We start from the raw sequence: 23,249 nt of genomic DNA, 5'->3' as shown, positions 1-23,249 counted from the left end.
TTTGCCAAGTATGTCCAAACAAACACACAAGGAATTTGTCTCCGGTCGTTAGAGCCGCTCGAGTACGACAACAGTCAGTCAATTGACAGAGAACACTTTTGTGACATAAAGACATTGACCCAAAAAAAAAAAGTCACTGAGCAATAAAGGCTTGCTAGTTGTCTGCTAATGCCGGGGCAATTTCTTTGGGGGACAATTGTGCAAAAAGATGCAGAGTCCTCTAACACTTAGAGCAGTTCGACTGACTAATATTGCAATAGTCCGGTGCAATGACCATTGTGCAAAGGGCGTCGAGACTTCAGGGAGTGTATGCGGTTTAAAGTGACAAGCAGTGCGATCATCTGGGACAATGTTGATTGTGCAAATGTTGCAGATACTCCTCAGTCAGTGTGCAAATGGAGCAGATGCTACTCTGTATTGGTCAACAACAGATATGCAAATAGTGCAGCGTGGCGAGACCACTACAGTGAGTGCACGAGTAATATATCATTGGCCCCACAGAAATGTGACAACCAACCCAAGTCAAAAAATTGCCAGCATGTTGTAATGGAATTGTAGGTTAGGTGTTTAAGAAGTTGATCGCAAGAGGGAAGAAGCTGTTGGAATGTCTGCTTCGATGACCGCTGTGTAGAACCGCCTCAGCAGCTCCCGTGGCAGGCCGTGCTTTCTCAGAAGCCGCAGGAAGTCCATCCTCTGCTGGGCCTTTTTGAGGACGGAGTTGATGTTGGTAACCCACTTCAGGTCCTGAGAGACTATAATTCCCAGGAACTTGAAGGTCTCGACGGTTGACACGATCATCATCATGGTGATGATGATGATGATCCTAGGGCCATATGTACTGTACATCCCCATGGTCGATTGTAATATTAAACCTAGGCTTGGGCATAGTTCGAATTTGTCACGATGGTTTATTGTGTGGCATTTGGGTGTACGAATGGTTCAGGCAGTGGCAAGAGTTTTTTTGGGCTTTCCAAGTGAAAAAGGAATACGTGACCAGTGGATAGGGAAAGTCAATCGACAGGGGAAGAAGCGGGCTCAGCTATGGGTGCCTAACAAGTATTCCAAACTCTGTGCTGATCACTTCGAACCGGCGTGTTTTGAGAAATACAGAGCCACAGGCTGTAACCAGCTGCGGTGCCACCGATTTTTCCTACGCCGTCGGGACCGCAACCGCCAGCAAGAGAACTAAATCTCGCAGCGCGGACAAGAGGTGAGGATTTCCTTGTATATACCTACGACTCTAATATGGTTACGATGCACTAGGCAGTAGCGAAAAAAAGACCCACTCACTACTTCTAAGTACTGTCGTCTGTACCTTTGCCTATATGACAAGCCAACAGAGACGCCAAAGACTTTCTCTGCGGCGTGTTGTAACACTACTGGAGCGAGGGGCACACGATATATAAGAATACTGCATACCATGTGAAAGCTTGTGCCGTGTCATTGAAACATGCAGTGGGTATGGAAAGTATTCAGACCCCCTTCAATTGTTCACTCTTTGTTATATTGCAGCCATATGCCAAAGTCATTGAAGTTCATTTTCCCCCCCTCAATGTCACCACCGCACCCCATATTGACAGAAAAAAACGGAATTGTTGACATTTTTGCAGATTTATTAAAAAAAAGAAAAACTGAAATATCACACATCCATAAGTATTCAGACCCTTTGCTCAGTATTTAGTCGACGCACCCTTTTGACCTAATACAGCCATTGGACAGGTGATGAGCAGTGCCTGGTTTTCTCCACACATAGCCCTTAGAATTAAGACTACAAAGTTCTATCTTGGTCTTATTTCTCACCATCGTGGAGTCCTTCGGGTGTTTTTTTTTTTTTAGCAAACTCCATGCGGGCTTTCATGTGTCTTGCGCTGAGGAGAGGCTTCCTTCCGTCGGGCCACCATGCCATAAAGCCCCGACTGGTGGAGGGCCGCAGTGATCGCTGACTTTGTAGGACTTTCTCCCATCTCCCGACTGCATCTCTGGAGCTCAGCCACAGTGACCTTTGGGTTCTTCTTGACCTCTCTCACCAAGGCTCTTCTCCCCCGATTGCTCAGTTTGGCCGGACGGCCGGCTCTCGGAAGGGTTCCGGTCGTCCCGAACGTCTTCCATTTAAGGATTATGGAGGCCACTTTGCTCTTGGGAACCTTAAGTGCAGCAGCACTTTTTTGTAACCTTGGCCAGATCTGTGCCTCGCCACAATTCTGTCTCTGAGCTCTTCAGGCAGTTCCTTTGACCCCATGATTCTCATTTGCGCTGACATGCACTTTGAGCTGTAAGGCCTTATATAGACAGGGGTGTGGCTTTCCTAATCAAGTCCAATTAGTATCATCAAACACGGCTGCACTCCAATGAAGGTGGAGAACCATCTCAAGGATGATCAGAAGAACTGGACAGCACCCGAGTTAAATATACGAGTCTCACAGCCAAGGGTCTGAATACTTACGGGTGTGTGATATTTGAGTTTCTTTTTGAATAAATCGGCAAACCTTTCAACAATTCCATTTTTGTTCTGTCAATATGGGCTGCTGTGTGTACATTGATGACGAAAAAAAATAGCTTCAATGATTTGAGCAAATGGCTGCAATATAACAAAGAGTGAAAAATTGACGGGGTCTGAATACTTTCCGTACCCACTGTATATGAATATATAATAAATATCGACACCCCTGGTTTCCGACCTCCTGATCGGCTCAATCGTGTCCGGTTTGACGATGCCAAGTACAGTTGGGTTGGGTGCTGCTGTACCTCATATCCCAACATGTTGCTCGCCATTGCGTATAGAGTGTAGCGCGCTGTTTGTCACTTCTGGTAGCCCTTGCGCTGGATAGAGTCACCACACCCTGGTTTCTTGAGCTTCGGGTATGTTCATGGAGGGCTCCATGTGCGTCAGAAAAAACAAATGTTTAGCTAAACTATGGTTGAAAACTTGCTGGATGTTACCTGCATGTATTATATAACATATCAACAATGGAAATATGAATTTTAACTGAGCCCATAACATCTCTCATTAATTCACGTTTCAGCTAAAAGTTGAATATAGCATTGTTAAAATAGTTATTTGGGACTGTTTTAACTTCCTATTTTAAGCTTGAAGGCTTTTGTTTTGAAGGGTACACACCAGAACTCAGCATTTTGGCACGAAAAGTAACTTATTTATTTTTATTTATTTTTATTTTTTTTTTATGGATGGAACAAAATGCTATAAAACGCTGATTCCTTTCCCTACCCACCGATGAGTGTTTGTGATACTGTGAGACGTTTATTTAAATTTAATGTTATGCTTTTTTAAATGAAGGAATTATTTTCTTTGGGGGGGGGGGTCATCGACGCTTATGTTGGTTTGAAGACCAAAATAAACGCTAAAAACCATCAGTGCAAAAGTGCGAGCAACCGTTGACCTTGTTAGCTGTCTCAATGTTTGCATAGACGTATTTGATTGTTTCACTCACCCAGTTGACTGAAAGTCGACTTCACTGAAGTTCCGGGCGGTGCAGGCTGAGGCTCGGAGCACTGCAGACGCTACACGTAGTGAAAGCCTCCATTACACAATATAATCTTATTTCAAGTGTTGCTCTCAGGGCGTATTTTGTTCGCCGCCGTTGGGCACAAGCACGTCATCATGCGTGTTGTTCTTCGTTGTTTTTCGCCACTTCTTCACGGCTGGAGGACGAGGCATCGAAACCGGGAACCAAAATGTTTGAATTTGAACGGTTCCGGGACAACCGGAACATTCGTCACGGTTCCGATCGGTTCTCGATTCTCGATGCCCAACCCTAATTAAATCATAATTGATACAAATGGAGTGGGGTGGAAGGGTTCACAAAATCCACAGTTTGGTTCATATCTCTATTTTGTGGTGACGATGTACTATTTGGTCAACGTTGACTCTAAAGAAAATACATTTTCTTATATCTTCTTTTCCTTTCGACTTGTCCCATTAGGGGTCCCCACAGCATGTCATCCTTTTCCATGTCAGCCTATCTCCTGCATTCTCCTCTCTAACACCAACTGCCCTCGTGTCTTCCTTCACGACATCCATCAACTTTCTCTTTGGTCTTCCTCTAGCTATCTTGCCTGGCAGCTCCATCCTCATCGTCCTTCTACCAATACACTCACTGTCTCTCGTGGATGTGTCGAAACCATCGAAGTCTGCTCTCTCTCTGACTCTCAAACATCTAACTTTGGCCGTGCCTCTGATGAGCTCATTTCTAATCCTATCCTATCCAACCTGCTCACTCCTAGAGAGAACCTCAACATCTTCATTTCCACCACCGCCAGCTCTGCTTCCTGATGTGTCTTCAGCGCCACTGTCTCTAATCCGTACATCATGGCTGACCTCGCCGCTGTCTTCTAAACTTTGCCCTTCATCCTAGCAGAGACTCTTCTGTCACATAACACACCTGACACCTTCCTCCACCCGTTCCTACCTGCTTGTTACCTGTTTCTTCACTTCCTTACCACACTCACCATTGCTCTGGACTGTTGACTTCAAGTATTTCATGTCCTCCACCCTCGCTATCTCTTTTCCCAGTAGCTTCACTCTTACCCCTCCACCCCTTTCATTCATGCACTTACTGTATATTCCCTGCTAATTTGCCTAATCTTCATTCCTCTCCTTTCCAGTGCATGCCTCCACCTTTCTAACTGTTCCTCCACCTGCTGTCACTGCAGACCACAATGTCATCTACGCACATCATGGTCCACAGGAATTCCAGTCTAACGTCATCTGTCGTCCTATCCGTCACTGTCATGAACGGAGCAGAGGATAGGACCCAAAAATGCACGACTCCAAAACAAATGGACAGTTTCAAAAAAGAGAGGTTTAATATACGGACAGAGGTCGGTACACAGGCAGGCAATCCGAAAAAAAGGCGACGGTATCCAAAAAAATGAGGCAAAAAGGCGAGGTCGATAATCGGAACAGGCTCTAGTCTTACTGGAAACAAGGAATGCTGGAAGGCGACGACAAGGTACAACGAACTGGCGACGAGAAAGAAGGAGACACGAGGTGAAATGCAAGTGCAAATGCAATGTAATTAGGGTGAACGAGGCACAGGTGGTGAAGTTGCTCTCAGGAGCAGGTGTGTATGAAACAGGGGGAAGACAAAAACCGGAATACACACCCATGACAATCACCACTGCAAACAGGAAGGGGCTCAGGGCTGATCCCTGATGCAGTCCCACGTCCAACTTCAATTTGTCTGTCACACCTACAGCACACCTCACCGCTGTTCTGCAGCCCTCGTACATGTCCTGTACTATTCGAACATACTTCTCTGCCACTCCAGAGTTCCGCATTTAGTACCACAGTTCCTCCCGGGGTACTCTGTCAAAGGCTTTCTCTAGATTTACAAAGACCCAATGTAGCTCCTTCTGACCTTCTCTGTACTTCTCCATCAACACCCTCGAGGCAAATAATGGATCTGTGGTACTTTCTGAGTCTAGCCCAGGGTTGGGCAAACACATCCGGCCCGTTGACCATTTCAATCCGACCTGCCAAAGATTAGTACAGAATCCCCCAAATCATCAAATTCATGACTACCTTCATTTGACCTTGTCCTGTAATGCCGAGTAGTTCCACCAGGTTGTGCTGTAATGTCCAGTGGTTCCACCAGGTAGCGCAGTAGGTACAGTGATACATTGAGTTGACTTTGGCTGTTCTGTTTTTACTCTGCTACGGCTCTGAACCCTTCTTCAACCATGAGTGGACCAAAGAAAAGAAAAGTCGACAGTGAGTGCTGAGCAGTGTTTCCGGTCGCACGTTACTCCTGAATTCCGCCATTTTGCGAAACGAGTAAAGTAACGCATTACTTTGCCCAGGAGAGTAACCAGACTCCAGTTACTTTTGAGTCATGAATGTTCCTCAGCAAGTCGTGATTTGGTGCTGATGACTCGAAAGCTCACGCTCCAGCCAATCATTGGCGTTTGATGGCTCACAGAGACTGCTGATTTCTAAATAAGGGAAAGAAAGGGATTGAGACGTGATTGTTGAGTCTACAATGTACAGTGACGGTGCAATACCGTAAAAGAAATGCACGATTTCAGTATCGCCACACTATTTTGGATATTTTCCCTTTGTAAAAAGTGTATTTGAGTGTTGTTACTTTTTTATTTACACAAATAATACAGTTTTGCTGGCGTGTTAAGTGCGCAATGCATTGTGGGTCATACCTAGGTGCGCGGTCATAAATCGGTCATGGAGGTTAAGGACTGTCTCACTGAAGGACTTACAATACTTATCTTAAATAATATTTACAATGAAAAGTGAGAACTTTCAACGCCATTGTCGTCCGGACTATGAGCTGGTTTAACGCGCTGCACGGCTGACGTCACGCAAGTGCGTCTCCTCCCCGTCAATCACCCGCAGCTTTGCTCGTTAAACAGTTGCGTAATCTTGTCACCTTTTCTTGGTCTTCGCACCACACGATGGTGGGCGCAATGGCGCGCGCGTGTGTGTGTGTGTGCGCGTGCATATCCCCCCAATATCAAACCGCCACACACTTTCACGTTTCCGTACACAAACGCACGCACACACACAGTTGCCTTCATGGACCACAATCGGCATCCATCTATCAGTTAAGAGTAAATTCTGCATGTTGATGTAACTGTAACTTGTGTGGCGGACATTACCGAGTCATGGGTACAGTTAAGCTAATGCTTTTTTTTATATATTCCTGCCACTTGGCAGCTGCTGAAAGTAACTAAAAAGTTAAGTTTTTAAAACTTAGGTACTTTTGAAATCAAGTAATCAGTAAAGTAACTATGTTACTTTTTCACGGTAACTGTGGCAACACTGGCGGAAATGCAGAAACTTTGGGAAGTGTGTGGCACCTTTACGGCGAGCAATAAATCTTGTATGTCGGCCGATCATAGCAGCAGCCCAGTCTGGAGTCACCAATGCCCATTTTTCCCTGAGGAAAAATTCCTTCCCCACGTTATAGATGTCAACTCCCCTCCGAGTTGTCTTTAAAGCTCAGAGGACAAAGATGTGAACATTTTTCTCGATAACTCTAGTACCTAGGAGGAAAGGAGGCAGGTTTAGTTGAAGATCATCCACAAAAAGTGGATTCAAAAAAAAAAAAAGATTCAAAACGGAAGTTGTTGTCCCTTTGGGGTGTGCCCGTAACTTTCCCTGCTGTTTGAACTTGTTGCGGGCGCCGCTCTTGCTCTCAACTGCGGGCGTAACGGGTACGGCTGCTGGCAGTTGTTTCCTGGAGCTCCGCCAACAGATCGAGGCTGGGAAAAACGACTGAAGCCGCCCGGCCGCCGTCGCTCGCTCACGTGGTGGCAACAAAGGAAAGGGGACGGAGGAGGGGTTGGCCGAAGCCGCCCCGTAGCTGAAGGGATGTTAGCCGGAAGGGCGGAGAGCCAAGAAAACAAGAGCCCGAAGAGGCGGACGTCGCCCAGGGGGCGTATCTCAGGGACGGGGAGTGGAGAAGACCGCATAAAATGAATGAAAAAAAATCATATATTAATCAAAACACTCCCAACTTTGTACTTTACTCATAGATCAAGCATATAGAATTATTCAACTTTAGTCTTGGCAAGTCAACTCATTGTTCAATACAACATCATTTGGTACTTGTTTGGCTTCAAATCAAGAGGACAGTCCTCCAAGTCTTGTGGCTGAACCTGTAAACCGACACATTGACACAGACACCAAGGCATATATTTCGGATATTCCTGGAGGCTTGTTTGTTACAAACGTGGGATTGCAATGTCCACAAGCAGTGCCTCTAGCCACCGGGGGTTGGTGGTGTTCCATTGTTCAACAGTCATCAATCACTTCCTTCCACAAGTCATGAGGAAGTTTGATGGTTCCAGACGATATAAACCGGGTCTTGTGGAAGCAATCTGGTAGGCTCAGGAGGCAGGAATGCAACAGTTTATCAGTTCTTGGAGTTATCATGACAACTGGACCATAGTCACTACGTTTGTTTTTCAGAGCGAGAGGTCAACGAGCTGCTGGAGGAGCTCTTCGACAGGGTCTGTTCATCTGCTTACGCTTCCCCACATTCCAGATGACGCATGCGAAAATGCTAACCCGCAATCCACCGGAAAAGCTTCATTCATAGAATACGTTGATATGTGTCGTGTGTACAGCTCCAGGATCAAGAACCAGCTGATGATGAGGAGGAGGAGGAGGAGGAGGAGGAGGAGGAAGAGGGGCATCCAGCTGAGGGGGAGGAGCAAGAGGCCGGCCCCAAATTCAATGTCCCTCAGGCTTTGTGGTAACTCTACGGCACTCGAATTTTGTGTCCTGATGCGTGATTGGAGGTGGCGGGTGGGCGTCCTCCTGTTGGGACGCTCCAGCAAAGATGTGCTGTGAGCGTTTGGGTCAGGAGGAAGAACATGGGTCCTCTTGCGCAGCTGCTTCAGTTGAGCCCGAAGAACAAGAGCTGAGCCGGAGAGGAAACATTCGTAATAGCCACGTGTCACCTTTGTTGCTTGGCGACACTCGGTGAGGGCGTGCGATCGCTTATTTTGCCATTTCTGCCCTTTGTAGCTTCAAACCACCTTTAGCCGGCATGCTAACGGAGCGGCGGCGAGCGGTGCGACAACAATTTCAAGCCGTGCAGCACAGGAGAGCCCTGCAGGACACCACCAACCATCCCGCTGACAAGACTGCCGCGCCGCCTGCACCCCCACACGCTACATGGCTGCTTCGTGGTCCACTATGCCCCGCCTTGCAGCTGGACTGCGCCCACAAACTGCAACTGCAACAGCAAATCCAGCAGGTGCTCGCCCTTTACCTTGATTTCTCACAGACTCGGAAAGTCTATCGTGAGGGACGGAGGAATCGAGTGTTTCCAAGAAAACGTGCAGCCTAGTGTCTCCAGAGTTCCTTTTTGTTTTTGTTTTGCTTCCTTCTTTGTCACTCAAGCTGTCTTTAGCGTTAATGCCACTGGAGAGGGCGTCATGATGATGCAATACACCACAGGGATCTGTGAGCCCAAGTGCCAGGACGAGGCAGCCATTTTGCATTCACACAATAGCAACGGCAAAAGAAATTCTTTCTGCGATATGAATGAATATGTATGCATTTGTGAAGGGCATTGAATCGATCGCAACTGGACTCTTGGTTGATGCAGTTGCGATCGATTCAATGCCCTGACAATGAAATGACCGAGACGAATGAGAACATTCAAAGGCCTTTTGGAACTATTGCATGTCTTTACCGTGACTGCGATTGTACAAGAGTGGAATGGGTTTTAAGAAGGCTTGCCTTTACTATGAATGCCTACCACTTGAAACTTTTTAGAAATAGGACTTGAAGAAGCCATTTACCTATAGAAAACCAAGGTGGCAATCAAAAATGGCTAACTTAGAATAGTTTTTTTATTCCCCCCCAATGTCTTTACCGCAATTGATCCCAAGGTCCATGCAAATGACCCATCTCCTCTGGTCTTTCAGCACGTGCAGCTTCTGACGGAAGTTCATCTGCTGAGTTGCGGCATCGGCGGCCTAGAACACGAAGCGTCCGTTACCAAACACTTCCTTGTCGGTCAAGTACACAACAGAAATGCTGCTGACCGGCAAACAAACAATCAAACGAACAAACCTGTTTTGCAGGAGGAGCTGCAGTGTTTTGCCGTGCGGCAGGAACAGCTCTTCTGCGTCTCATCTTTCCGGGCGTGCAACCTGCAGGGGGCGCTGGAGCTTCTTCAGGAGAGCGAGCGCAGATTGGACCTTCCTCCTCCTCCGCCCCGCGTTTCCAGGCGCTGGCTCCCCGTCATGTCGTCCTCCACCAACAGTAAGGACAAGCGACGCCCCCGCTTAGTCCCGTTTGGTCGTCCCGCTGACGTCCCTGTTGTGTTTAGGCCACGCCTTCCCCGTACTGCCCTCCGACACCGCCTGGCTGCTTGCCACACGACCGGTCTTCCTCTACCCAGAACTTCTTCCTGTTTGCAGCCTGGACCCTTCCCAACACACGCGACCCCATCGCAGTCTTTTTACTGTAGGAGAGGACGGGTGACTAAACAAATACATTTGCTCTCAAATATTTTCAGAATAGCTAGCGAAAATGTGCACCAAAAAAATGGACATTTTAAAATAAGCAATGCAAAATAAGCATCTGCTTTCCCACAACATGCCAAAAAGTGAGCGAGCGAGAGAGCAGAAAAAGTCAAAGCGGCTCCCGGGCTCCGTGTACTTCCGTGCACTTTGCAGCCGTTGGTTTTTCCTTCTGATGGTGAAAAACAGGAAACGTCACTTTGTTTTTTGTCTGTTTCGATGTATGTAAACAAGAAAACGGAGAACGATTTGTCTCCCGTTTGTTTGAAAATCCGAAATTGAAAAACGGAAAACGAGCCTTTATATAATGTTCTCTTATGTTTTTCTTTGACACGCACGAGTCGAGAAATCAAATATGCCCCTAATTCTTCTTCTCAAGCTTGCTTTCTGCAGCTTTGCCTTGATTCGGAAGACGTTCTCCCGCTGCTGCTATTTGCTCTGAGATTGAAAACTCGCTCTCTTATAGGGCAGAATTGGCTGAAGCGATCAGTAGGTGTCACTGAGCTTTCACTAAAAGCGACACAATATCCTAACAAATGATGTCTCTGGGTAGGCTGATTGTTTTAGGTCTGAAGCACTTCGAGGGGGCCATCCAGCCAGTGCAATTGATCAGCTCCTACATGGTCTGTAAGAGTGCGTGGCACTTGACAAAACACATCCGAGAGATGAGCGGCTCCAGAGCGCCGCGCCAAAACATCCTCAAGGTGAACACAACAAAATTCTTACGGTGAACGCATGAATGTCCTCAAGATGAACACGCACACGAGATTGCCAAAAGTACTCGCTCACCTGCCTTGACTCAGATATTGATTTCAATGACGTCTCATTCTTTATCCATTGGGTTTAATATGATATCGATGCACCCGTTGCAATTATAACAACTTAAACTCTTCTGGGAAGATTTATAGAAATCTGTGACCTTTTTTCCAGAAGCGCATTTGTTGGGTCGGACGAGAAGGCACACTCCTAAACCTCGTTGAAAGCCTTCCCGCAAGAGTTGAAGACAACTTAGAATGGGATATCACTTAACGGTCCCCTATTTTGGCTATTTCATGGACAATTTTCGATACGTTCAAGGCTCCTTCCTATCTCTCTGATCTCCTCCACGTCCACAATCCCACTCGAACTCTTAGGTCTGCTTCCTCAGCCCATCTGTCCGCCACGGGCTCCAGAGCCTTCGGGCGCTCGGCTCTTCGGCTCTGGAGCTCCCTCTCTCCTGATGTGGGGAACGTGGACTTTTGATCCATTTTTCATCGTCGCTTGAAAACAGGCCTATTCACTGTGATTGTTGTTCTTAGTTATTCTGCTGCAGTTTGATATATTTTGTATTTGTAATTACTGTTTTGATTTTGACTGTCCTGAAAGGCACCTTTAAATGAAATGTATTCTTATTGTTATTTATTTAGACCTCCATAGAGTGACTCTTTAACCCGAGCACAGTATAAAAGTGTCAGTTTCATTTGAAATGGACCCCTGGGACAGCTACTTCTGTTTGACCCAGTTTTGTATCTGCTTGGTCCATATTTGACGAACACTGCCCCCTTTCCTCCGATTGGTTGCTTCTGTGTAGAAGCAACCAATCACCCCTCACTACTTGTGAGAGCACGCGCGTTTATGTTGACAGCGCTGGCTCGGGGGCAGAGAGGTAGGTGGACGCAGATAAGCTCGCGAAATTCCAATGAGTTGGTTTGCTAAAATATGGGACCTATAAAATCATGTGAGTCAAGGCAGGCGAACGAATACTTTGGGCAATATAGGGTGTATCATCAAGGTGAACACATACGTTTGCCCACAAGGTACACACAAGTCGGCTTTCCTGCCCGTTGCAGATGTTCCTTGCGCAGCGGCTCGTCACCGCCCCGCCACTGGCCTGTGCGAGAGTGCAACCAGAGGACCAGCGCCCCCCAGTGGAGAGAGACCCCTCCATCATGCCCATCTGGCTCAAGGTGCTAAAGATGCAGATGATGGGGCTTGAGGGAGTTCTCGGTTTATGGCAGAGTTCCATTCCCACAATCGGAAGGCGGCCTAGTAACCAAAGTAACCTCCGTCGTAAACCGAGTGAGGCAATTACTAAGCTACGGTAACGCAATGGTAAAGCCATGAATCTGACTTGCCTCCGTTAAGTTTGCAGGCACACTAGCGGCGCAACCTTGTTGTGCTTTTCAAAATATGATTCATCATACGACCCATTGGGGATCCAAATGAAGGAAGACCCTCGTCGTAAACGTCCAGCCAAAAAGTATGGAAAATAAGAAAAAAATAAATCATGATATTACTTTGTTCTTCCTTTTTTCAAATGAGGCCTAGAAAAGGACTTGCTCTTGACTACTCAAGAGGGAATTCTCGTACCGCTATCAGTCTCAAAAAAAAAAAAAAGAAAAAAACATCGTACATCCCGAGTCATCCTCATCATCATTTCGTTTGCAGAACAGCCGAGAGATCATCTGGAAGACACAAGCGAACACCTCTGCTCCGTGCTACCCTCGCTTCCCTCCCAGAGGCTGCAACCTTCGACTTCACCCCTCCCGCCTCAAAAAGTCCTTACGCCAGCCCGGCCCCTCCCAGAGACGTCTTTTCACCCTGGCCCATAATGCATCTCTGCACCCCATCTGCCCGGCCGAAAGAAAGGCGGACTTTCTCCGTTCCTCTCGGCCCGAAGTCTCCGCGACGAGTCCTGCGGTGCCTCGCTCGGTCGCTCCGCTCCAACCCGGCTACATCCTCCTTCAAAGTGATGCTACGTCGCAACTTCCGCCCACTGCTGAGTCGCAACCCGAACCCGTCCCGGACGGACCCGACGCGCGCTATGAAAACACGTCATTGTGTCAACAGGCTGGACGCCACTGGACCAATGCAGAGGAGAAGGGACAAGGAGAGGAAGATGATCAGGCAGGAGGAAAGGGAGGACAAGAAGAGGGAGTGGGGCAGGCAGGAGGAAAGGAAGGACAAGGAGAGGAAGAGGAGCAGGCAGAAGAAGGACAAGGGGAGGAAGAGGAGCAGGAAGAAGAAGGACAAGGGGAGGAAGAGGAAGAGGAGCAGGCAGGAGGAGAGGAAGGACAGGGAGAGGAAGAGGAGCAGGCAGAAGAAGGACAAGGGGAGGAAGAGGAGCCAGGAGACGGAGAGAAGGATGACGATCAAGAAAGGCAAGAGGAGGAGGAGGATGAAGACTTTGATGAGCTCACGCAGGACGAAGACGAGGAGGAGGCGTTGTCGTCGGCGTCTGAGGAGTCTCTTCTGTCCATCCCGGAGCTGCAGGTAACGTTTACGCTCTGCCTTTGGGCGCGCACAGCGGCGGACCTTTGACCCTTGACCCTTGCCCCCTCAGGAGACCATGAAGCAGCTGGCCCGGCTGGCGTCCAAGAGGAGGCTCGGCGCCGACGCGGAGTCTGAGGAAGACCACTCGCCGACCTCGCCGGGTTCGCAAGAGGAAGAGGAGGAGGAGGAAGAGGCACCCAAAGGAGACCGGCCCGGCAGGAAGACGACGACGATGACGACGACGGAAGACGACGACGGCGCAAACGCCTGCGAGGAGGAAACACCCCGAACAGGACGAAGAGGAGGAGGGATACGAGGAAGAGGTTGGAATTAGTTCACAATCTTGTCTATTTGCATTTCGATACTTGATTCGTCCACAAGGGAAATTCACTCTCGGATGACTGATGGAAAAAAAATACTAGGGTTAGCAACTTTTCTTGACTTCCTCCAAAGTCAGAAGTTTGCATACGATGCCTTTAAAGGGAACTCGGATTGTGACGATAAGTACGACGAATTCCTTTCCCTCCTCATGTCTTTGATCACACGCCGGCTCAAACCGAAAAGCTCAAAACCCCGGCGAAAGTGGGCGTATCCCCTTTTGACATCACTAGCCGGCGACGCAAACGACAATGGCGACCGACGTTGAAAAAACGTTTCGGAAAAACATATAAATCCGGAAATGATTTTCGAAAGTTGTATCTTACTGTGATGTTACTTATATTGAGAAAGAGCATATAAACCGAACGTCATTCCAATCCGAGTTCTTTTTAAGCAATTTGGGAAAATCCAGACGATGATGTCATTTCCTTGGAAGCTTCTGCTAGAAGAGGGATTTCCCAAAAAAGGACAATCTGTCCAAATGCAAAGTCTGGTTGAAATGTCCACTGGAGAACTTGAGTTTTATGTGTGGGGGGGGGGGGGGGGTTCAAAAAAATGGCTTCTCGGGGAACACTTTTGTGTGATATCGCCTATCGAAAATCTGGTTAAAAAAATTAGAACTTTATGAATAATTATTTTCAGCATATCACTACAATCATTCACTCATGGCCGTGCTGAATTCTATTTTGAATGTATTTCTTAAGAAGCTCATTTAAAGGCCCTAATTAGCATTTATGAAAAGGATGGTCTCTATTTTTTTCTAAAGGAAAGTAATGAGGCTAAGCTATTCAAATGTACACACATGAAACCCATCATGTACTTTTACTCATGGGGTCCTCGGGGCTACCTAGTGCACGATCATTTTCAAATCACTAGAAAATGGCAATGTCCCTTCACTTGTTAGCTATTTTTAGAACAGGCCAGAACTTGGGGACCACCTGGGGCCCACGGGCACCACGCTGGTGACCCTTGTGTTAGATACACAGTGGTGTGAAAAAGTTTTGGCCCCCTTCCTGATTTTTCTCTTGGTTTTTTTTTTTTTTTCATGTTTGTCACACTGAAATGTTTCCCATCATCGAACACATTTAAATATTAGTCAAAGACAACACAAGCAAACACCAAATGCAGTTTTTAAGAGAGAAGAACATTTCACGCTACATAGCCCTGTGTGAAAAAGGGATTGCCCCCGACACCAAATATCTGGTCGGGGGCCACCCTGAGCAGCAACAAGTGCAATCAAGCATTTCCGATAACTTGCAATGAGTCTCTTACAGTGCTGAAGAGGGATTTTGGCCCACTCATCTTTGCAGAATCGGAGGCTTTTCCAGGATGAATGGCCTTTCAAGATCATGCCGTAGCATTTCAACAGGATTCTGGGCAAGACTTTGACGAGGGCACTCCAAAGTCTTCGTTTTGTTTGTCTTCAGCCATTCAGGGGTGGACTTGCTTGTGGGTTTTGGATCTTTGTCCTGCTGCAGAACCCAAGTTTGTTTCAGTTGAAGGTCACGAACAGATGGGCGGACATTCTCCTTCAGGATTTTTTGATAGACAGCAGAATTCTTCCAGGTCCTGAAGTGGCAAAAGAGCCCCAGACCACCAACATATTTTACTGTTGATGTATGATGTTCTTCTCAAATGCTGTGCTACATTTACGCCAGGTGTAACAAAAATGGTAAACTTTTTTTCCCAAAGTCTAGGGTATCATCAAGATGTCTTCTGGCAAAGTGAAGACGAGCCTTAATCTTCTTTTTGCGCAGCAGTGGTTTTCATCTTGGCACTCTGCCATGCAGGCCATTTTTGCCCAGTCTCTTTCTTATGGCGGAGTCATGAACACCTTAACCGAAGCAGCGCCTGCAGTCCTTTGGATGTCTTTTGTGACCTCTCGGATCAGTCGTCGCTGCGCTCTCGGGGTAATTTTGGTCGGCCGGCCGCTCCTGGGAAGGTACACCACTGTGAATGTCTATGTTTTTGCCATTTGTGGATAATGGCTCTCACTGTGGCTTTAGAAATGGCTTTATAACCTTTCCCACATTGATGGATCTCAATGACTTTTTCTCATTTGTTCCTGAATAGCTTTTGAGGATCTTTTGGTTTACTTCAGTTTGTCAGGCAGTTCTTATTGAAATGGTTTCTTGATTGAGAATAGGTGTGGCTAGAGAAATGGAACTGCATTATGATAAACCGCAGTTAAATCTGGAGTGGGCCGTGAGGATGGGCACTGCTGGGCACTGCTTGGCACTGCTGCCCCGGAGCCAAACCCCCCGACCCGAATACCGCCGCCCCCCCCAGAAATCAGTGAATGTAGTGCATTTAAAAACATGGGGATGGGTGTGCGTGATGCATTAAAAGGCCCGGGGGGCAGGCGGGGTGCAGGAGGAAAGCGTCTAGACCGGGAACCGGCACTGACATACCCAATCCCGATCCGACGTCCGCATCCCCCGACCCCGCACGCCCCCCCCCGCAAGAAACCCTGAGTTGAGTATGTGTGTGTGCCCGGATGCGATTAGTGAGAAAATATTTACAGTGAGGAAAATGTGTTCTGTGGAACACTTTATATTGTATAAGATGGAAATTTGTATTTTTTTTGTCATCCTAAACATATCTGCATCCAGTCATTTCGGTCAGTAGACATAAAAAGCTCTTCTTCCCATTTAGTGATTGGTAAGTGCATTGATTTTGTACATGATATGAATTCATAAACTTTTGATTTCCCCCCCCCTTTGTGGGAGAAGCTTCATTATTTGCCAGTGTTGGGATACTTTTTTTGACTTGCCGTTTTTCATTTATTGTGTTGAAGAAACTTTCCGCTTCTCATTTGAAATTCTTGGAACAATTCATCACGTCATAAAAATGTTGTTAAATGGTTGTTGTAGGTCGTCAATTCCCCATTGTTCCCATGTGCTAAAAAAAGGGAGTTGTTGTTGTTGTTAATTTTGAAATCTGGATTGCGCTAGATTGGGGAGGAGAGCATATTGGGAGCTAATTGAGACTCTGGAGCTTCTAGACGTTATTGAGTTCTTGAAACAGTCGTGGCGTTTGAGACTTGTAGAAATAAATGGGAACTTTGAGAGTTACATGTTATTGCAGTCTGTCTGTTCCAAAAAGAGACAATCGGGAAGACACAAGTCTCAAACGTGGCTATTGGTTAGCCCAAGAATAGTGTTTAAAATTGGGAGCATTTAGTTTTCTGAAGAGTTGCTGAACTCATTCTAGTTTTCTTATTCTTTGAGTACAACTTTCTTATGGCAGAATCTGAGGTGCATTGCGAATAAATAGTTTGAGATCAAGTTTTCATTTTGACTGTAGCTGTTCTTCCCAGGAGTGCAATCGGTGATTTACTCCAGCGTTTTAAGTCAGATGGCATTTTTTCCAGAAGTGGTGTGGAATTTAGACTGGAATGTGGTAATCTGGGATTTGTTTGTGCCCTGACGTTGGTCCAGGGAGTGCCCCACTTCTCTCAGCTGCGGCAGACTCCAGCTCACCCTAACACAACCCTGATGGATGAATGATATGTAACAAAGTTGTCTCTTTACAGTTTCTAGAAAGTCACCCCTTCAGCAGTGTCGTCGTCTGTAATATTTTTGTCGTACGGTGCGTGCGGCGGACTTTGTCAGGTCAACAGAGTCGACCTCTTCGAGGGGCGCGTCGAGCTCGGCAAGAGCGTCCCGGTAAAGACGAGAGGAAAGTGAGTCTGCTCTACGATGAAAACATGCTGGAGAACGACCCTCAGCGTCACAGCAAGGATGTGGCCTTCGCTCACAGCTACCTCAACAGGGTGAGACCATATGGCCTTCCAATAAACCCAAATGACATTTCCCGCCCCACTTCACCTATGCCACGGGTTAACGATAATGTCTCCGGCAAAATGTGTCGGCTTGCTATTAGAGGATGTCGTCGTTAAAATGCTGTTTTTTGTCAGGCCCTGAGAACTTTGGGGGTTCGCGTTATAATCGAGAGAGTATGATGCACGAGAAATGACAGTACGTCTTTGTATCACGTGCAAATCCAAATCAAAAATCGGCCATTGTTTTTTTCCGACCTCTGACCCGTGTTCAGGTTCGGGAGGCATTGCACGACGTCCCGGAGAAGATGGAGGAGTTTGCGTCTCTGCTGAACGACCTCGAGCGGCTCGAAGGACAGGAAGTTGTCCGTGTCTTCGGGAAGCTGCGCTGTATCCTGGGAAACCGAACAGAATTAACGCAGGACTTCGCTGCCTTCCTGCATCCCGAGCAGGCGCTCGAGTGCGGCCTGGTGAGCACTGTTGCTTTTGGCAGCCGTTTTCATTGGTAGTCTCAGTCACATTTGAGTCAGGTTAGGGTGTGATTTCTTTCTTTCTTTAGTTTTTGTCCAGCTTGAGTTGACGAAAACGCAAAAAGATTGAGTGAGGCCGGATTTGAACCCGCAACCTGTGCTAACCAGTTGTCCACCGTGCCGCCTATTTAAGAATCATTTAGATTTCATTTCATCATTTTCTTTCTTTCAGTTTTTTCAAAATAATGTGTACACAGACACACACGGCTAAAAACCACGACTTTATCTCCCGCTTCGATGCAAAAAAACCACTGCTGGTAAGCAGCAGGCGGAGCGGCGTTCCGATTACGACGAGGCGGGGGGAGAATACCTCAAATACTTGAAGACAAAGTGAGTGGTAAATGTAGATGGGCTTTCGCGGCGCTTTTCAAACCTTCAAGGTACTCTTAAGCGCTTCTTTGTGCAGTCTCCTCATTCACCCGCTGATGACACAGCATCAGGAGCAACTGGCGCTTCAGCATCTTGCTGAAGGACACTTGGACATGGTCACAGGGACCAGGGATCCAACCCACAACCTTCGGATCGAGAGATGACCACTCTGCCGCCCCCGCTTGTGGGGTTCTTTATCTTTCATCATCGATTCTGTTCATTATTTTTTCGAGGAATCTGATTCCAAAACAAGTTTATTGACTCAAAAACAGGACATTTCAAATTGAGAGTGCAGAAAATGCGCATACATCAATTGTCCGTAGCATCCTGCAGAAAATCAGCAAAAATGGTTTGCAAAGGTCTTATTTTGATAAATCACAAAACTAACCAGTCCGTTTTATGAATATAATACATGTCATTATTTATTATTATAATAAATGCAAGAAATTCTCATGTATTTGGACAATTTGAAGTTAAAAATGGTCTCTAAACAAGAATTGCTTGTCAAACATTATTGATGAATTTGATAATCGATTGGTTCTCGATGAATCATTGCACCTCGATCTTTGCAGAGAGGTCAGACAATCGGACATGGAGACATGCAGCATCTCGGTCTCAAACACGGATTTTTATACCTTCCGACATGTAAATGATCTCATCGATAGACAGACAGACAGACAGACGCTGTCAGGTGGTCCAAGAAAAGGAAAAAAACAGCATGTGGCCAAACAGGGAGGTCTCAATGGGGGGGGGGGGGGGGGGGGGGTTCCTTCGTCTTGGTGAAATGCACGCAGTTGCCTTCACACCTACACCGACAGCTTTTCACTACGCACTATCCAAGGTACGAAAACACTCAAACCAGTTACGCGATATCAAACATGACGATACTTTTCCGTGTGTGCAGTTTCAAGAGCAACAGGCCTTTGAGCGCAGTCGGCGTTTCTTGCGACAACTGGAGATCACGTTCGGAGATAATCCGTCTCACTACAACAAGATCATCAAGGCTCTGCAGCCCGGACCGCACCTCACCCCCGCCAGCATCAACGAGGTATGTTCGCGCCTCCGCGGCAAAAGTCAATGAGATTTTTCTCAGATTTTAGTCAATGCAAATCACAGTCGGCATCATTTTGAAGTCATCGACCCGGAAGCTCAGAGAGGCTATTCTGACATTCTGAGAAACTCTCCAAAAAGGAATTTAAGAATTGAGAAGCTGCTATCAAATAAGGGGGGCCTATGTTCAAATGTTACTTGATCTGTGAAGATGGCTGTCATTCAAGTAGCTTTTGATTGCTGCAAATTCAACAAATGACTGTTTCCGTTCTTGAAGGCCATGTCCGCACAGAAACGGAGCCGCAGGCGTTTCTAAAACGTTTCTCGTAAACACTGAATCGTTTCAAAGAAACAAGACGCTGACGAGAAAGATGCCTAAACGCTGTAATGTGTACGCTTGGCCTGAAGTGGCGCGCAACAGGAAGTCACCGGAAAACAGCCAAGAAGAAGAAGAGAAGACAGAGAAGAAGAGAAGACCGAAGGCCTCCGTACTCCCGTGGCCGACAACGGCCGCATTGCATCGCGTGACCGACGCATGGGCCCGCACGGCCCCTCTGCGTAGCTCGACGCGAACGCGGCAAAAATCGTCGCTGCGCGTCCAACGCCGCGGAGATCTCTCGTGATTGGTCCGTTTCAGTCACATGCTGTGATGACGTACTCGCCGTGCCCCTCGGTTCCACGCACCGTCTACGCCGCCGCCTTCTCGATCGATTTTTGCAGCATAATTAAAGGTATCATCTGGTCATCTCGGTCCATTCTAGCAGACACTGCTTTGTTCCTTGTTACTAAACTCCACCGTGCGGTGTCCGAGCCAATACCCCCGGCTTGGGAGTGAAGTGCAGTACAGCACAATGTGCCGGCACCCTCGGTCCTTTCGTCTTCTTGATGTCCACCCACATGGAAAGCACTGATGACTGTGACATCCCTATCTTGGTGTCGCCGTAGGCGCACAGCTCAAAAGGGGGGCTGTTGGCGCTACATACATACGTACGTACGTACGTATGCGGCGAACTGGGGCCACCACGTCATCAGACGCCGACAACTCCGTCATCATTCATGAAAGACGCCTATGTGCTTTACACACCGGAACGCGAGGGGCGGCGTTTTGAGATGGATCCACTCTGGGACCCGATTAAAAGAGAGATTGTTTTGGGGCTCCTAAAACACCGCCTCCTTGTGGACGGAATTTCCAAATGGTAAGAAACTTTTGCAGTTCCACGAAAACGTGTTCCCTTGTGGAGAGGGCCTCAACCCTGTCAAATGTCTCGAAACTCTGCCATTCAAGTTTGGTTATTCTTGAAAAAGAGACTGTTATGCGGTTTGTTTGAAAACAGTCAAATTGCACTCTGGACGGTAGATGGCTTGAAACTTATGCTGACTCTCATTTGGATTGAAAATTAGGAAAATCTCATTTGCATAATACTTTGCAAAGAATGGGGCTTATTTAGGACCTCAAGAAAGCGTTGTGGCACATAGTCATCGATGGTTGCCGTCCTTCTGTCAGCTCAAAGCCCAAATGGCCCTCCTGCTCAAAGGACACCCTCATCTGCAAGCTGAATTCTGGGTGTTTTTCGACGAGCTCCGCCCACCGCCGGCTCGCCCGGGACAGTTTGAGGAAGCTCATTGGCCGGAGGAGGGTGGAATCCGCTCTGAGGTAGGGGAGGGCGGAGGCTATCTGACGGGAGGCGTGGCCAATGGCGCCTTCGAGGAAGTCACCTTACCGGACGAGGACGAGCACAAGATGGACACCGCCATGAACCGGCGTCTGAGGAAGCTGCGCTCCCGCTCGGCTGACAAGGTGGGGACGAACGGGAAGCCTCAGGGAACCTTCTTGTCCTCACTTAGGTTGTCTTTTTGCCTTGTTTTCAGGGATCCGATTGGCTGTGCCTCTGTCAAGACTCCAAGAGCCGCACGCACCGTCGGAGAGGATGCGCTCGCTGCCACGGCAACAAGGTGGAGCCCGAGGGCCGTCAGGCCCGCCGCATATTGCGCAATGTGGTCGAACCCGATTGGACCGGACCATCGCAAAAAAAAAAAAAAAAAAAAAAAAAGACAACTGGCAACTCTCATCCACACATTGAGCGATTGGATATATGCACGTCCCTAACCTGTAAAAGCCGTTTGATGTTGAACTCAAGAGTCTCCATCCATCCGTTTTCTTCTGCTTCTCTGAGTTCGGGTCGCCGGGGCAGTAGCTTTAGCAGGTAAGCCCAGACTTCCCTCTCCCCAGCCACTTCATCCAGCTCTCCGGGGGGGCATCCCGAGGCGTTCCTAGGCCAGCCGCGAGACGTAGTCTCTCCAGCGTGTCCTGGGTCGTCCCCCCAGACTCTGCTTCCTCATGGGAAGGCGTGTCAGTGGAATTGAGGTCTTTGACGTATTCTCCTCACCGACTCACAACGTCCCGAGTCAAGGTCATCCCCACTATGCACACTATGCACTGCTTCCCCCTCCCGAGACGCCGGAGGGTGGACTAGAATTTCCTCAAAGCCGTCCGAAAGTCGTTCTCCGTGTCCTCGCCGAACTCCTCCCGTGCCTCAGCGACCACCAAAGCTGCATTCCGCTTGGCCAGCCGGTACCCATCAGCTACCTCAGGAGTCCCACAGGCCAAAAAGGCACGATAGGACTCCTCCTTCACCTTGATAGCATCCCTAACCGCTGGTGTCCACCAACGGGTTCGGGGATTGCCGCCACGACAGGCACGGACCACCCTACGGCCACGGCTCCGGTCGGCCGCCTCAGCAATGGAGGCGCGGAACATGGTCCGCTCGGACTCGATGTTCCCTGCCTCCCCAAGCGCGTAGGTGAAGTTCTGCTGGAGGTTGGAGTTGAAACTCCTTCTGACAGGGGATTCTGCCAGACGTTCCCAGGAGGCTCTCACAATATGTTTGCGCCTGCCAGGTCGGACCGGGATCTTCCCCCGGCGTCGGAGCCAGGTGGCGATCAGTTGAAAGCGTCTCCCCTTTCTTCACCCGACTGTCCAAGAAATGCGCCCGCAAGTCCGATGGCACAACCACAAAGTCGATCATTGATCGTTAAGAGTCTCGTTCTCTCCCGTACGTTTGAACGTACCTAGCTCGGAACGCAAGCTTCACTTTTTCATCCACGGGCACATACAAAATATAATTAGAGTGAAGTATTGTTGTCAAAGACAGTATTTGATACTTTGTAATGTATTTATGGGGGTGGGACGGCGGCCGTTCCGTCTCGCTCGCTTAAAACCCGGAAATATACTTTTAGCTTGAGAGGAAGCTTATGTGCATTTTGATTGGCTGCAAGCTACGATTAACATTTTGAATAGCGGCAAAACCAACGGCCGACCGATTGGCCACTCATGAAACCGAGTTTCCCAACCCCGCACACTGCGCGACAGTTCAGTCGGTTTCAGCCTTTAGCAACATGCCGCAACGTAGCGTCATCGAGGCGGACGTTCGAAACTGTCATCGTTATGGAATTCCCCCTTGATGTGAGCCATCCTATTTTAGAGGCGGTCCGACACACAAATGCGCGAAATCCAATGATGCCCTTGTCACTGCCTATACAGGGCTCAGGGGGCGCGTCCAGAGCCATGAAGAGTCTGGACCCGCTCTACGCTCAGATAGGCTCTGCCTCGGAAGACAAGGATGGCGATGTGAAGGTCGCAGACTTCGCGCGTCCTGTCGCGCCGTCGTGGGAACGCTCGTTCCCGTCGGCCGCCGACGAAGGCGACAAGATGTCGCCGCCTCCCAAGAGGAAAAGAGAGGAGGAGCTCCACCCCCCGCCCATCCCTCCCTGCGCGGCCCCCGCACCTTCGGATCTGCCCGTGTGCGCCAAGAACATTTCACTGACGCCCAGCGGAGAGAAGGTCATCCTCTGGACCAGGTACGCCCCTCTGCTCA

At 48.2% G+C, this 23,249-nt stretch overlaps 1 protein-coding gene across 5 annotated transcripts in view; it reads left to right on the top strand.

Annotated features, from left to right (window-relative positions):
• Window positions 1-23,249, top strand: part of LOC133487420 (GON-4-like protein) — a 34,420-nt gene that overhangs the window by 10,732 nt on the left and 439 nt on the right. For 3 of the 5 annotated variants that reach the window (XM_061793949.1, XM_061793947.1, XM_061793945.1), the window contains 16 exons: window positions 7,946-7,986; window positions 8,104-8,231; window positions 8,507-8,738; window positions 9,415-9,501; window positions 9,574-9,754; window positions 9,822-9,972; window positions 10,568-10,718; window positions 11,811-11,960; window positions 12,442-13,266; window positions 13,337-13,589; window positions 17,259-17,419; window positions 17,701-17,895; window positions 19,229-19,372; window positions 20,879-21,172; window positions 21,244-21,327; window positions 22,916-23,232. In XM_061793949.1, the coding sequence (XP_061649933.1) occupies window positions 7,946-7,986; window positions 8,104-8,231; window positions 8,507-8,738; window positions 9,415-9,501; window positions 9,574-9,754; window positions 9,822-9,972; window positions 10,568-10,718; window positions 11,811-11,960; window positions 12,442-13,266; window positions 13,337-13,589; window positions 17,259-17,419; window positions 17,701-17,895; window positions 19,229-19,372; window positions 20,879-21,172; window positions 21,244-21,327; window positions 22,916-23,232 (3,394 nt within the window). The remainder of the gene's footprint in view (window positions 1-7,945; window positions 7,987-8,103; window positions 8,232-8,506; window positions 8,739-9,414; window positions 9,502-9,573; window positions 9,755-9,821; window positions 9,973-10,567; window positions 10,719-11,810; window positions 11,961-12,441; window positions 13,267-13,336; window positions 13,590-17,258; window positions 17,420-17,700; window positions 17,896-19,228; window positions 19,373-20,878; window positions 21,173-21,243; window positions 21,328-22,915; window positions 23,233-23,249) is intronic. The other 2 variants (XM_061793950.1, XM_061793948.1) reach the window with 1 other exon arrangement.

Source organism: Phyllopteryx taeniolatus, chromosome 13 (genome assembly GCF_024500385.1).
Source record: "Phyllopteryx taeniolatus isolate TA_2022b chromosome 13, UOR_Ptae_1.2, whole genome shotgun sequence".
In the NCBI taxonomy this organism is placed as follows: Eukaryota; Metazoa; Chordata; class Actinopteri; order Syngnathiformes; family Syngnathidae; genus Phyllopteryx; species Phyllopteryx taeniolatus.
This window is presented reverse-complemented; position numbering and strand designations above follow the sequence as displayed.